Source organism: Columba livia, chromosome 4 (assembly GCF_036013475.1).
Source record: "Columba livia isolate bColLiv1 breed racing homer chromosome 4, bColLiv1.pat.W.v2, whole genome shotgun sequence".
Lineage (NCBI taxonomy): Eukaryota > Metazoa > Chordata > Aves > Columbiformes > Columbidae > Columba > Columba livia.
Window position 1 is genome coordinate 66,323,323 of NC_088605.1, and position 14,351 is coordinate 66,337,673.

At 37.6% G+C, this 14,351-nt stretch overlaps 1 protein-coding gene across 19 annotated transcripts in view; it reads right to left on the reverse strand.

Annotated features, from left to right (window-relative positions):
• BLTP1 (bridge-like lipid transfer protein family member 1) overlaps positions 1–14,351 on the reverse strand; it is a 127,858-nt gene that overhangs the window by 8,114 nt on the left and 105,393 nt on the right. For 5 of the 19 annotated variants that reach the window (XM_065062105.1, XM_065062106.1, XM_065062113.1 and 2 more), the window contains 15 exons: positions 13,623–13,867; positions 12,771–12,989; positions 11,313–11,493; positions 9,973–10,165; positions 7,539–7,700; positions 7,283–7,422; positions 6,027–6,228; positions 5,421–5,624; positions 5,133–5,312; positions 3,680–3,817; positions 3,055–3,315; positions 1,698–1,848; positions 1,266–1,423; positions 565–757; positions 166–383 (listed from right to left, as the gene is read on the reverse strand). In XM_065062105.1, coding sequence (XP_064918177.1) covers positions 166–383; positions 565–757; positions 1,266–1,423; positions 1,698–1,848; positions 3,055–3,315; positions 3,680–3,817; positions 5,133–5,312; positions 5,421–5,624; positions 6,027–6,228; positions 7,283–7,422; positions 7,539–7,700; positions 9,973–10,165; positions 11,313–11,493; positions 12,771–12,989; positions 13,623–13,867 — 2,845 coding nt within the window. The remainder of the gene's footprint in view (positions 1–165; positions 384–564; positions 758–1,265; positions 1,424–1,697; positions 1,849–3,054; positions 3,316–3,679; positions 3,818–5,132; positions 5,313–5,420; positions 5,625–6,026; positions 6,229–7,282; positions 7,423–7,538; positions 7,701–9,972; positions 10,166–11,312; positions 11,494–12,770; positions 12,990–13,622; positions 13,868–14,351) is intronic. The other 14 variants (XM_065062118.1, XM_065062115.1, XM_065062108.1 and 11 more) reach the window with 9 other exon arrangements.

A 14,351-nucleotide genomic window follows, 5' to 3' on the forward strand; every position in this document is an offset into this window, starting at 1 on the left:
TCCATTCTTCATGAAAGGTTATTGCCAGACCAAATTTACAGGAAAAATGTACTGAAGTAACAATTTCAAGTCAAATAGATATACCTGCATGCACAAAGGTGCTCAGATGAACCTTTGCAATTAAGACACCCTACTTGGAAATACACTCTATTTTGTACCACTTACATTGCTCATGAGAGCTTCTCTCTAAGTTGTTGGCCATTGTCTTGGGAGGGAGATAAGGAACAGGTCCCCAGGTGGACAAAGCTCGCTTGCTTGTATCAAACTGCTGTGTGAAGAACTCCTGGAGCTTCATTCCTATTTTTATTAGGTCTGGTGTAGTCGATCGTGAAATCATCACTTGGAAGATATCCCATTTCAAGTCCCCATGGACAAATATCTCACTAGACATTAGAAAGAGCAAAAATATAAACAGTTAATCTATTTCCTTCTGACAATAAAAACGAACCCTTTGCTTTTTAGCAGACGCTTACATTTTTGGTTAGCAATTCTGCACAGAAACAATATAGACAGAATTTGACCTTATCAAACGTTACAGACTTTAAACACAGGAGGCAGTATTACCTTTTATCAGACATGCTTGAGTCCAGTGCATTATACAGGTTAATTTTCCATTCATCCTGTAGTTTAAGATCAGCATTACTGAAGATTCCCATTAGGATACTGGACCCCATGTAGTCAACACGTGCCTCAGTAGAACCCATGGTAATTTGAATTTTATGACTGGGCTGTTGGTTTGGGTGTTCAGAAATATGAGCTGAAATAGAACAAAAGCAACACAGAAATACAGCATTAAAGATAAGAAACTCAGCTTTTCCAGGGTTTTTCACCCTTATGCCATCCATGGTGATGCAGTGGTTTCTTCCAGATGCATGGGGAGGTCATGACACTGCTGTAGAGCCAGAACACCCAGCCTCTTTTCCAAAGCCAGTTCTGCATTTTCCAGGCCACACACACTTGTGAAATTCTAGGAGGAGCTGAAATGCTGTAAGATCTTTTCATTTGCCATCTGTCCAGACAGCTGAAGGGGGCCGGAGGGTTGCACAGCTAGCTAGTGTAATTTTAGAGCAACCCTGAGACTGAATCAGCCCCTGAGCAGAAGACCGTCCCTTCAGTCCAAAGTGTGCTTCAGTCAGCATGCACAAATAAGAATCCAAAGTCTTTATATACTAGCAGGTTCACAAAGCAGGGTAGTGAGTATATTCTTTAGGTTTTCACATTTATTATCTGGAGCACATATGAATACAGGCAGCTTTCCAACTTACCGACCATCTCCAAGGTATTAACATCAATGGTACCTCCAACAACTCCCCCTCTGGAGTCCAGCTGGGACCTTCCCAAGCCAACAGACATGCTGATTTCCCGATCTCTGCTGCTACCCACAGACAGACGACCCTGGCTTTTCAAACCACTGGTAGTCCACCTAGAACAGAGGGGAAAAAGGATAACAATTTCCCAGGCTGTCAAAAGAGAAACTAAAAATTATTTACAGAAAGCAGTAAATAATGCGGATAAAGCACATGTGACTTTAGGATTAAGCATTCATAGCCTACCAGCATTCATAGTTCACAACTGAAGAAGTTAGGATTTTAAAGCTAGAAGACAACAGACCATTAACAGTCTGTGGCGAAATTTGTGTCTTTGGCCCCCAAATCCCACTGTTGCTTAAAACATGCTTGATCTTGTTTTATACTTACGTAGTATTGCCCATTACATTGCTCATATTCATTTGAACGTTTAATTGTTTTAGGTTCATGGCAAATACAACCAGCGTTTCCCATGGTGTTCCTTGCTGGCTTCCAGCTTTATTTGACTTATTAAATGGAGTTGATGTTTTTGAGAGAGTATCTAAACAAAAAAGTATACAAATAATTAGATTATTCCTTATGCTAAGAAAATCTGACAGAGTGCATACATTGTGCATATTACAAAAGAACAGACTAACACCATATTTAACGAGCGCCATAAAACTACGAGTGAGAATAAGTGAGAATTAGAGCATTTGTAGTATGCATCACTTTAGTTGTCATCACAACTGACTCATTTCACACATCTATTTTTATTTTTATTTAGTCTTTATATTTATTTTTAATTTTTTATTTTACGCATCTATTGCACATTTTAACCACTATCTTTAAGAGAAAAGATTTTTAATTTGCAGTCAGTTGTGCAAAAGCATATTTTAAATTCTTTAACTCTTTAAATATACCAGTGTACTCAGAACATGAATTATTAGTAGGTGAATATTCAGGCAGCAGTTATTTGCACAAGTGCCAAGTCAGTATTTCAAGTATCAGGGTTTTCCTTGTTCTTCTCACAAAAATCCTGGCAATGCTCTTTAAAAGGTTGTGCAAAATTGCATTTCCTATGAACAAGCCACTCTACCAGCCATTGATCCTTCTCCAGTTGTGTGCTAAAAACTGTTCATATAAAACATCTTGCTTTCTTGCTATACAGACAAAATACCTGTCCTTTCTTTTGTCACAGGTATTTTTCCTAGAGTAAAATAAGCACCATGATTAAAAATCTCCTGTCTATATGTCACGCCATAAATATTCCACACAGCCAGTGCTACGTTACTGTAAGATACAATACAACATTTGTAGTAAAAGAAATTAAAAGTTACTTTATTTCTTATGTAGAAACTCCCCTTATTTAGACCTCTTAGTCTGAGCCTGAAGTCTCAGATGAAATGAAATAACTGACCTCACCCGTGAGCTGTGATATTGATCCTCTGCTAAGAGGTAATTGCTTGGATGAGGATAGAGGGCCAAGAAGGTGACAACACAATCAAATTAAGATGGAGAACTCATCTAACCCCAGCTAAACAACTCCTGCTCTAGTAAAAGAAACAGCAACTTCATAAAAAGTAACAAACTACATTTTGATTTATCCATTTCAGACATTTTCCTTTCTCTAAGCTATTGATTCTCTACTCCCAGGCACAGGGGAAAAGAATGCTTTAAAGTTGCTTTCTGCAAAGCAATAAAACATACTGTTTTTCACACAACTGATGAAAATACTTTAAAAAGCTAAAGGAATCATTATACTAACCTCTCTGAGGCACTGAAGAGTCAGACACGCTCCTGGATCTTGTAACAGCTGGAGACTTTAAGCTGTGGGATGCCGTCCCAGGTGACATACTGCTGCTGGCATTGTGCTCGCTGAACACATTCGGTGACTGTGCCATGTGTGTGAATGAAGCAGACTGGCTGGGCTGCTCCCACGTCCTGCAGTACGCTTTCCGGGAGGATTCCGGAGAAAGATGCTGGCTTACCCCTTCAATTGAATCTGGTGTTCCAGGACCAGATGCTACTGGAAGAAAAAGCAGCACATTAAAGGCAGAAAAACTATTTCATTGTTGTGCAACAGTATCCTCCCATATACTAAGAGGTATTTGGAGAGTGTTGAAATATATTTCTTTTGTCATAACTAAAGGTTTTCTGCTGTCTTGACTAATATAAGCTCTTTAAATAATTCAGTGACCTACTTTAGAAACTTTCAATTTCTTCTTCCTTAGGATTTTCTGTTAAACTTAGAGCAACTGCATACAGAGTAAATTATAGCACATTTATATCCAATCACATACGTAATAATACACAGGTAATAAATGTTTATAAAATTCCTACTATAATCCTTTGTACAAAAAGGTTTTTCATTATAAGAAACAGTATCTTACCTGGCAGATTTATTGTTTGATCACCTAGGAAAAGCCGTCTAGCAATGCTTCTCCTGTACCAAGCTCTTGGGAAGGCTAGAATCTCACTGAGTCGCCGCATATCGTATTTGAAAGAAGCAGATCCTATATCACAGACAGCTGAAAAAGAAAAGCATATACACACAACTGTACACTCTCAGTAGTGACAGGTTTTGGTAACTGTTCCATACAGTCCAATACTTCTTTACCCAGCAGTTTAGTCTGTGCTGTAATGAAAAAGTGGTTATTAAAACCTGCAGTTTTGCTGAGGTGTTACTATTTCTCCAAATCGAATATTAGATACAAACACGTTTCATAAAGACAAGATGGAACCTGAAAATATCACTGATGTTGGGACCTACTTGTGTTGTATGTGCCTCAGACTCCTCATCCGAAGGCTTTAATAGCAGATTAATCACAACCATTCAGCAAACAATTCTAGTCAAAGACAGTAGTCTGCCATGCATAAAGCTAATGTATACTAACTATGGGATTTTATACCTGAAGAAAATACACATTGTGCCACGAGGTGGAAACCATTCTCTTTTGCCTGCTAAAACCATGTAATAAAGTTGACATACTAATTTTATGAAAAAATAATGACGTAAAATCGTTTCCTTCTGATAACACCTGCCAGAAATACCTGCCATGCAACTCAAATGACACGTAGCTTAAACTTGACTAAGCACAAAAAAATTAGGCTTTCTCTCTGTTGTGGGTTGGTCCCAAATAACAGCCAGATGCCCAATGAGCTGCTCACTCCCCTCTCCTGTGGGAGAGGGAGAAAACACAAGGCAGGTGAGGAGACTTGTGGACTGAGGCAGCAACAATTTAGCAGGGAAAGCATAAGACGTGCATCCAAGTGATGGAAAATAAAAACCAACTACCTATTCACTCCTTCTTACCAGCACGCAGATGTTTAGCTATTTGTTGGAAAGCAGGGCCTTAGCACACCTAACAGTTGCTTGGAAAGACAAATGCTGTAACCACCAACATCCCCCTTTCCTCCTCCTTTCCTTGAGCTTTTATTATTGAGCGCAACACCATACGCCATGGAGTATCCCTTTGATCCAGCTGGGTCAGCTGTCCTGGCTGCATCCCCTCCCAGGCAGAGCACGTACAATCTCAACATATTCAAGGGTCACATGAGGTCACTCAGACTGATGTCAGAGATGCGTTTGAGCAAGCCCATTTAGTTACATTAAATGAAACAGGAGGCTAAAAAGATGCATCTGCAAATAGGTACTCCAAGTATCATTAAAATTTAATGTATCAATCCCTACTTCACTCAAAAAGAGCAAAAAATTTACTAGACACTACAAGGAGATGCCTCTTTTATAACATCTACAAAAGCTGCAAGAGTAAAGTCTATCGCTGGAACAGCAGTTCTCTAATTAGCTGAATGGGTGAGATTAAAATGAAATATAGCGTTTACCAGATATGTTTATCAATGTGGTATCTATTTTGCTTGTAGCTTTGCTTGCAGACTGGCTCTCAAAAAAGGAAGAACCTCCTGTACGCCTTATTCGGGACAGGCTGACTTTCACAAACTCAAGGTTTATGCTCAAAGAATCCTTCCGGCCAGTGACTGAAGTTGGTTCCTCATCCACGTTACCTACAAACAGAAAGGAGAAAGTCGAATCTTCTGTGACCTCTTCAAATCTTCAGGTCGAAAAACCATGTCAAACTTGAACAACGCTCATTACAGCAATAGTTCTTGTACCTAAGGCTCCTGATCCAGGAGTTAGAACAGTAACTGCAGATTTTTGTTTGCCAGCTCCATATGGATGGAACACGTAAAGGGAAAAGTCGGACATGCAGGCAGTGAAGCTCAGGCCTGAAGAGCTGCTGCTAGAAGTGGTCAAGTCTGACTGGCTGCTGCTGTGCCGCGTTCTGCCCAGAGGGCTGCCTAGGCCAGGGGATGAACCTGAAGACAAGGTTTTTTTGCAAAAGTTAGTTTTAGTATGAAAGCATTTTCAAACATGAAATAATACTGCCTGCTAGCAGCAACATTATACAGACCAAATGCACATCAAATTAAGCTGTTGTAGCAGCAGTGCAGGTTAAATATTCTACATATTGATGCTAGCCTTTTATAGCAGATAACTGAACTCACTTAACCAATGCAAGAAAAACTCCAATATACTGTATCTGTGCAAGCTTTTAAAGGAAACAGGTACAACATGAAGAAATCCTACTGAACTCACCAATACACAGACATCTAGCGTTAAGGTGTGTAAAAGCTGATCTTCTGCTCTAATTTTAGGCAACAGAACATTGTATTTACGCAATAAACTATATACAGTATGAACATTCATACACGTATTACCTGGCACTCCAGATTTACTAACTGAATTCTTTGAGCCACTGTGTGACATACTGCTAGTAACCAGCACATTTTCTGATGGGTATGTTGTACTTAATGTTTCCAGTTCTCCTCGGTTTGAAGAGAAAACAAGATCCAGGGAAGGCAGCTTCAGCATACATTCAACTCTGGATACTGGCAAGCAGCTGAACTTGATTTGAGAGGGCTGAAACACAGAAAAAAAATAAAGCACTCAGTGAAGGAATATGAAATACTAAAAACATCCCAAATTTGACTTGTTGGGTGCTATGAATTTGGTTTTTTAAATCTAAGCAAAATTACAGCCTTTTCAGACAGGCTTTAAAATTAGTAAGAAAACTGTATACAAGTTCATACAGATAAATTGATTTCAGGGAATCCCTTCAACACCAGGGCTGTTATTCGGGCTGTTTTTTAGCAAAGTTAAATATAGGAGCCCTGGATGCAGCAGAGGACACGTATGTCCCTCTCTTCCACCTCCCCAAGTCAATTCACAGCTTTGCTCATCTCATGTGAGAACTGTACAGAATCACTTGACTCTTGAGCTGATGCTGAAAGACTTGGCTTCCCTCAACAGTCTTGGCCAGATGAGTTTGCAGTAAAAGCCGAGCAAGGCTACAGATTGTTGTGGTTTATTTTCACAGGTATGAAAGTGCATCTGTTAGAATATGTTGTTCAGCTTGGGAACATAATCAAATTTACACAAGGAAGAATGTTGTTTGAGCAAAAAGTATAAATATATAATAGCAACATTCAGTTCAAGGTCAAGTGCTGTGAATCACTCTGTGGTAACACTTTTCTCTCTGATGTATAAAAGCCCAGACACAGGAAATATTAAGCAGTATGAATAATGCCTTGTAGATGATAACTGCATATTCCTACATTTTTCCATATAAACTGAGAAAATAATTAATTATTATTTTTGGTTTGTAATGGTACCTATAAAAAAATGGATGTAAATGTTAATTTTGAAAGACATTTTCAAGAAAAGTCCAAAAGAGATGAGGAAGATGTAGTGTTTAAAAATGCTCATAACTTTTATGACTTCTCAAAAGAGCTCTCAAAATTGGACTACGATATCAGAACTTCTGTTGAAATAAAACCTATTTTATCGTAGTGATCTCAGAAAGATCACTTGAAAATATTTTTAGTTTTTGAAAAGCAAACTTCAAAGCATGGATTGTCTCAAAAACTTTGACTGAAGTTACTTAACTACACTGAATGTTGAATTAAAACCTCACCTGAACTCGTACATAAACCACCACATCTACAGGGAAGGATGAATATGCTGACGTTGAGGACGATACTAATGATGTTGTGGACTCTTCTAAGGGATCTTGTATGTCGAACTGTCCCATGTCTTCATCCTGTGAACTAACAGCTTTTAACGAGTACAAGAACTCATTAGAAAGTGGAATTTAAAGGGAACAGCAGCTCAATGCCACCAGAAGACAAACAAGTAAAAGCACAGAGTACCAAAAAACAGAGACAACTTACCTGTGTAATTCCTTTCAATGGGTGTAATTGGAATGGTTTCGAGAGCTTTCTCTAGAAAGTCCAGTAGGCACGGGCTGATCACCATTTCCTCTGGCAATGACTGGAGCGCAACCCATGCATATAGTTTAGCTGTTTTCACTCCACCGCTTCCTTTCCCTTTGGCTGCAACATTTAAAAGATAGATTTTTCTAATGAAATACACCACTCGACAGTAACTGATAAATTTTAGGAGCTACTTCATAACTAACAGCAGTTTCCTTTAGTTCTCTGTATCATCATCTGAAAAGGCATTAGGCAGACCAGTCAGAAAAATTTAAGACACAAGTTTTCACTAAGAAAACTATGCAAAAGTGACTATTGGTCTGTCATGCTTGACTGAAATTCCATTGCACATGTTCTTGACCAAACACCCTTATGTCATTGTCACCACCTTGCTTTTTAAAAACTAGTGCTGAAATCAGACATACACAATTCTCCAAATACACAATGCAAAGTAACCACAGCTGGCTGGAAATGAAAGTGGAATTAGTAAAAATAAATACATGAGCCTGGAAAGAACGTCACTTTAAACTGAGAGAACACATCAAAAGATTAAAATTCCAAATCGCAAATTCTACTACATTGATGCAAATAACTGAAGATTCTAAACCGTTGTTTTTAAAAGCTTAGAGCAAGCCAGAATATAAACTAATAAAAAGATTGTTGTCTTCTAAATCTGTGGAAGAGCCCTTGGATCTACACTTACCAAAATATAAATATGCACAGAAGCTATCAGAACCAGCTTAACTACTGTATCTATGAAATACAGCTATTAGAAGGAATAGAGATAAATGAAGATATTGATTTTAAATTCTCCGAGAAAAACAGAAACATTAACTAAATTACTAAGATGGAGCTTAAAAATCCTTTATTTGCTAAAAAAAACCCAAACAAAACAAACATTTAATTTTCATGCTATGCAAACTATTCTCTATACTGGCTCTGACTAGATTGTCCTGCCTTGCTCATCCTGGAGACCAAACGCCAGTAGATAATGTGGTTTCCATTCCAGAGGAAAAGTAATATCAGAAAAGTAACATAAATAACAATAAATGTGTTTCAAAACAATCCAGAACTAATAAATGTTTATAAAAATACAGTGCATAAAGAAATAAAGTAATTGCAATCCCTACTTTTGGGAGACATATCATCATACAAGTGCAATTTCTTTAAGACCACAAAATGCAGACCTCAGAGATATAAACCCAAGACTCAGTAGCTGAATATAACATGGTAAAAATTCAAAGGCAAAGACTGGAAAGAAGATAAGTAAATACAGAACAGAACTGAAGAGAAGTAGGATAAACCAAGATTACACAACATTCAGTATCAGAAAGAGGATGGACACTTAAAGGAGGAAGAGCTAATGGTTCAACAGCATGGGTATCTGAGGAAGGTGTCCCTGTTTCACTGTTCTCTCCCAGCATCACAGCTGGTTTTATTAAAAAACACCCAAAACAACAACAACAAAAAACCCCAAACAACACCACAAACCCACAAATCACACACACACAAAAAAACAAACAACAAAACCCAAACACAAACCCTAAAACCAAACACACAAAAACAACCAAACAAAATAACAACAACAAATCCAACCACCAAAACTTTCTTTAGTTATTCATTTCCGCTGCTCATCAAATTTTGACAAAATTTTGGCTTTGTTTTTAAAGTGATATTCAAATGCCAAGGAGAGAAGAGTGAAAGTCTCTGAAGCTGGAGGTGCAATCTACATAACTCTAGATCTGACATGATGTAACCAAGGACTCCTGCTTGAAAACAGGAATCATTGGAGATAGAACAAAACTTTAAGTATTGAAACTCGAGTTGTTCCAAATCATGGTTATTTAAGGGCCTGCAACAGCTGAGGACACTTATCTGGTATTCAGTTAATAAAATACATCTGAACAGCTGCTCAGCACTACAAGAAATAATTCCAGAAAGCAAAATTTTACGCCTAACTTGTGTGGCAGAAGGCACTAGAAAGTTGAAAGTATTCTTCAAATATGGTAGGATTAACCTGATTTTTTTTTTTCTTCAATTATGAAGAATAAATCAAGCAGCATTCAGTTTTTATACAGATACTTAAACTTTGCTTTCCAGTAATAAAGCATTACTTTGTTAAATGAGAACAGGGAAAAGGCAGTGACTGTCCATCACTTGGATATGGTGACTATGACAGAATTATTACTGAGACTGGTTTGGCTGGTTTGATTCTAAAAATGTAACTTCATGAACTGCACTTGTGCTTCTGCGATCAGGTTTCTGCAGCCCAAGTTCAGAGTTGATAAATACTGCGCTTCAGGTAATATGCAGACAGATCTAAAGATAGTAGATTATGTGAAGCAAAGACACATATGCATGGCAGTTTTAGAAAGTTATTGCCTATAAGTACCTGATGGGATGGGTGGGGGTTGGGGAGGAAGTAAGGTGTTAGTCTTGCTGTGGACAGTGCTAGATAAAGGAGGAGATGTGGCAGTGTCTTTCATACCATACAGCTTGGACTCTTTGGAAAGGGTTCTTGGCAAAGAGGATCCTCGAGAAGTATTTGGTGACTCAGTCTTCAAAGTCTTTGAGTTGTAGTGCAACTGCAAAGCAAAGAAAGATCCATTTACTTCATACAAGTAGTTCAATTTCTGTACAGCAGTTTGGTGTCACTCCTTCCCTTCTTTTTGTTTGCTTTATTTACAAAAATATCAATATAAGATATCTTACATTCCAATTCACATTCTACAGATACAATCAGTGCATGTAAAGATCTAAAAACTATGTACAAAAAATAGAAGAATTAATAAACCTTTAAAAATATCAAGGAAACACAGAGAAAAAGAGGAAATGAACTATTAAGGAACAATGCCTAAAACTTGCTCCGTTATATCATACACAATCTGTGTCACCAAATATTTGTTCCTATTCCCATAGCTTGGTTTCTTACTGCATGTGGAACTATTCCACTACTAAACAACTGCATACAGAAAGTTGCATTAAAATTAAAAATAATAAAATATTCCAAGAGTTCAGACCTCCTGTATGTACATAATAATACGCTACCAGTGAAAATACAAAACAAAAGCTGTAGAGAATGTTTAGTTATTCCTAAATTTGACGACAAGCAGTGGGCAGGACCCGAGGCAGAACTCATCCCTGAAGACAGATGGACACATACAGAGAGAACATTGTCATAATAAGTTTTTACACCCAGACTCTTCTATAACAAGCAACACAGAAGACACAGTGAGAGCTTCATATGCTAGTGGGCCAACTAGTAAGCTCCCCTTCCCATGAATTACAGAGAGTGAAGCAAACTTCCTTTATTTAAAAACCTCATACAAAATAAATTACCCGTCAGAGAAAAAAATATCCAAAACAAATGTCTAATTTTGGACACCAAAGTGTTATTGGAATATATTTCTTTTCATTATGTAAGATCACCTACACTGTTTGTTAGGGAGTGTCATGTGGCATAGCTGGTTTTGATGGTACATACAAGCTTTTGGGTGTCTCTGTCCCACCCTTCCGGAAAATGAGGGTAAAAGCATCTATCAGTTTTCAGTGTAGCATTACAGAAATCATTATTTGTGTTCTAGCAGTATCTACATAACTGAAAAAAAAGATTTTGCTGAGATACTCTGTATATATAAACTTGTACATACTGTAACAATGTATTTGCTTAGAAATCATATTGGGGCAGAGAAAGAGCAAGTGTTTCCCAGCTGAGTTATACATTCCTTTTACCTTTACATCCACCCCGGGAATATAAAACACCGTTGTTTCCACATCACTTGGTTTTGTCTGTAGAGATGACGGCACTTTCTTCCCAGCAAGTAAGTGAGTAGTAGATGCATAATTAGTTTGAAATTTCTTCTTTTTTGAAGGAGACTCTTGATCCAAACTTCTGGAACTCCGATCATAACTCCTAAAATAAATAAAAACAAGCTTAATACTCATATTAATAAGAGTATATTGTCTATTATTAAAAAAATCAGGCGTGTCTAAAACAAATTTGTAGTATCAACTATATAAGAAAGCATTTAAATCCCTGCTTTATTCTGTACTTTCTGTGACCTCTACTCCCTTTCTGTCTGCTCACTTGGTTTTGCCATTTTCATGATGTGATTATTTCAGACAGTAAAATCTACAAAATTTTATGTCATTAGAGAAAAACTTTCCGATGCTCTTTACTCTTATGGTCAAGTTCATCTACATTACCCAGCATGATCTGTGAAAACTCCTTGATATGCAGAAAATACTTATCAATTTTCCTTCTCTGCTGTAAAGCCTGTTTTCATATAAATTCTTAAGAGATTCTTTATCCTTTTGCACCAATTCTTAGAAAAAAAAGTGTCTTGGAAAGACAGAAACCAAACTGCTTTCTAATTACACATCTATGTATAACTCTTAGAAACAAAAAGTATTTCTCATTTGTTCCTTTTTCTTACAATTAAGAGTTAAGTAAATCTCATTTCCTTATACTATACTTATTAAGATTTATCTTTGACAAGCAAGTTTCTTAATATTCACCATGTTATTAATAACATCAAATTTTAAGAAGTAAAGCTGCCATTACATCATCAATCACATACGTATGAAAACAGGAGAGAATTTAATAACTGAAAATGAGATCAAACTTTATTAAGATCAGAAGTAAAGCACTTCTGCTACCTCAGATAATTAAACATATGTGTTTTACTAAGAAACATAATATCATTATGCTTTTACACTCAGAAAATAATGGGAGGCCTCAGAGATCATAAGAACACACAACAGTAGCCCCATTATTAGTCAAAACAATATGTGGATTCACTAAATTGTAAAGTTACTTCTTTGGAGGCTGAAAAAAAATAACCAAGTGCTTGAAAAGCCTAAGATTTTGATGATTTAAAAAACTAAAACCAGAAAAGAGGCATATGCAGATTCAAGCTAAGCACACACAATTCACCATGCCATACTCAGCCATAACAACTGTGATTTACGGTGATTCTATGTACCGATAATTGCTACGAATAAAGTGATGAGAACAAACTAATCTATACAACCATGCTGTTCAAAGAGGTCAGTGCTTAAGAATCATTAGTTGTTGTACATATGGTCATAAATTACATGATGGAAATATCAGAGGTACTAAACAGCTATGGCAGAATAAAGCATTCATACCTTGATCTTCATAAGGCAACTAAGTAAAATGTTTCTTACCGCCGTAAACTAATGTCATCGTGTTCTTGCTGAAGCATGGTAGGGTGCAGGACACACTTCCCACAATCAATTTCAACCCTGATGTCAAGTTCAAAGTCAATATTTCTCTCTGTGGTTGTGCCAGTCATGCTTCTGTTGGTTGGCGTGGTTGGCCAGCGCTCGGTGAAGAGCTGGTGGACGGCAGCAAAGCCGGTTGCCTTCTTGCGAGAGCTGCTCCTGCTCGGGCACAATAAGGAGTATCTGTTAGCATGACATGCACCTCAACAGATGGTAAGAGGCATCCTTAGACTACATCTGTGCTCAGTATATTACATTTTAAGGCTTTTTCCAGGAAAGTTCTTATTTGCTATACAGCTATACAGTGATCCATCTTCCATTAACACATCTTTTCATTGTATCGGCTTAGTTCTTTGTAGTACCCTTTCTTAAATTCTTAAACAAGAAATGAAAAAAATACATTCAATAATTTTCTGATTTATAAATATTTACATCATTATGTGCACTTTATAGAGGTCTAATCACTAGATAAAACTGAAAGGTATGCTGTATTTGAAAAAAATCTGTCATTTAGTCCCACGAAAACATGCCCTATGCCTCAAAAAGTCACTTTCCAAGTTCTTTTGTTCTGTTCCAAGGTCTGAAATTTCTAAGAGTTGCCCCTTTGTAAATAACAGATCGGAAGTCCTCCTTCCCTCAGACTCACCTCTGCCAAACACAACCTCCCCTGCCTTCCACATACACACTGCAAGCAAAATTCAGACCTCCATCACGAACAGATTTTGTAGCTTTAAAGTCAATATTTCAAGTGTACTTTTTTTGATCTCTGTGTTCTTCTTTAGGAGCATTACTTACTGTGGTTTCCTATAAAAATAGGTCTTCTCTCTTTCATGGTCATCCTCCTTCTCAGAGTCCTCACTGCTTGAAGATAAGCTGTCATCCCGACGGCCTTCTTCAGGCTGGAAGGGAATGCCGGGTGAGAAGACTACCGGAGTTTTGGGTGAACCAAATACTGAGCATGAGCCTTCACTAGTAGATGAGTAATGGGAGGGACCATCAATAGTTACAGACAAAAGGTCCATTTCTGTCTCTTCTGGAAACTGATTATAAAAAGACAAAAAGAGATTAAATTTCCATATATTTCCTTTCCATCAGGAATGCATTCAAGAGCTCTGGAAATTAAAAAGCAAGAGTGCTGTGAGAATCTCTTACTCCCAAGTTCCCCATAATAGAAACTGCAAGATGGATTATGAAAAAGAAATGAAAACTTGGTGGGGAGACATTTGCCATTGCCTAGTGATTGAGCTCAATCTGTTAGCTGCAGATGTGTCATGCTCTGACTGATTCACAGGATCAGAAGGAATGGAAACATTTCATTTAAACTTTAAAAAATATTTTGAAAGAAAAGAACAAGAGACAGGAAAAATCATCATGACCCTTGCAGAGGCCCCAGGAGGGTTAGTGCGGCGTGCATGCGGGATGCTAACGCAGAATGTACAGTCCTGGGCTGCGCTCTTGGCCAAACGTGCTTTAGCACAAATCAAACTGCAGGCCAAATTTCCACAACAGGCCTCCTGTTTCTCA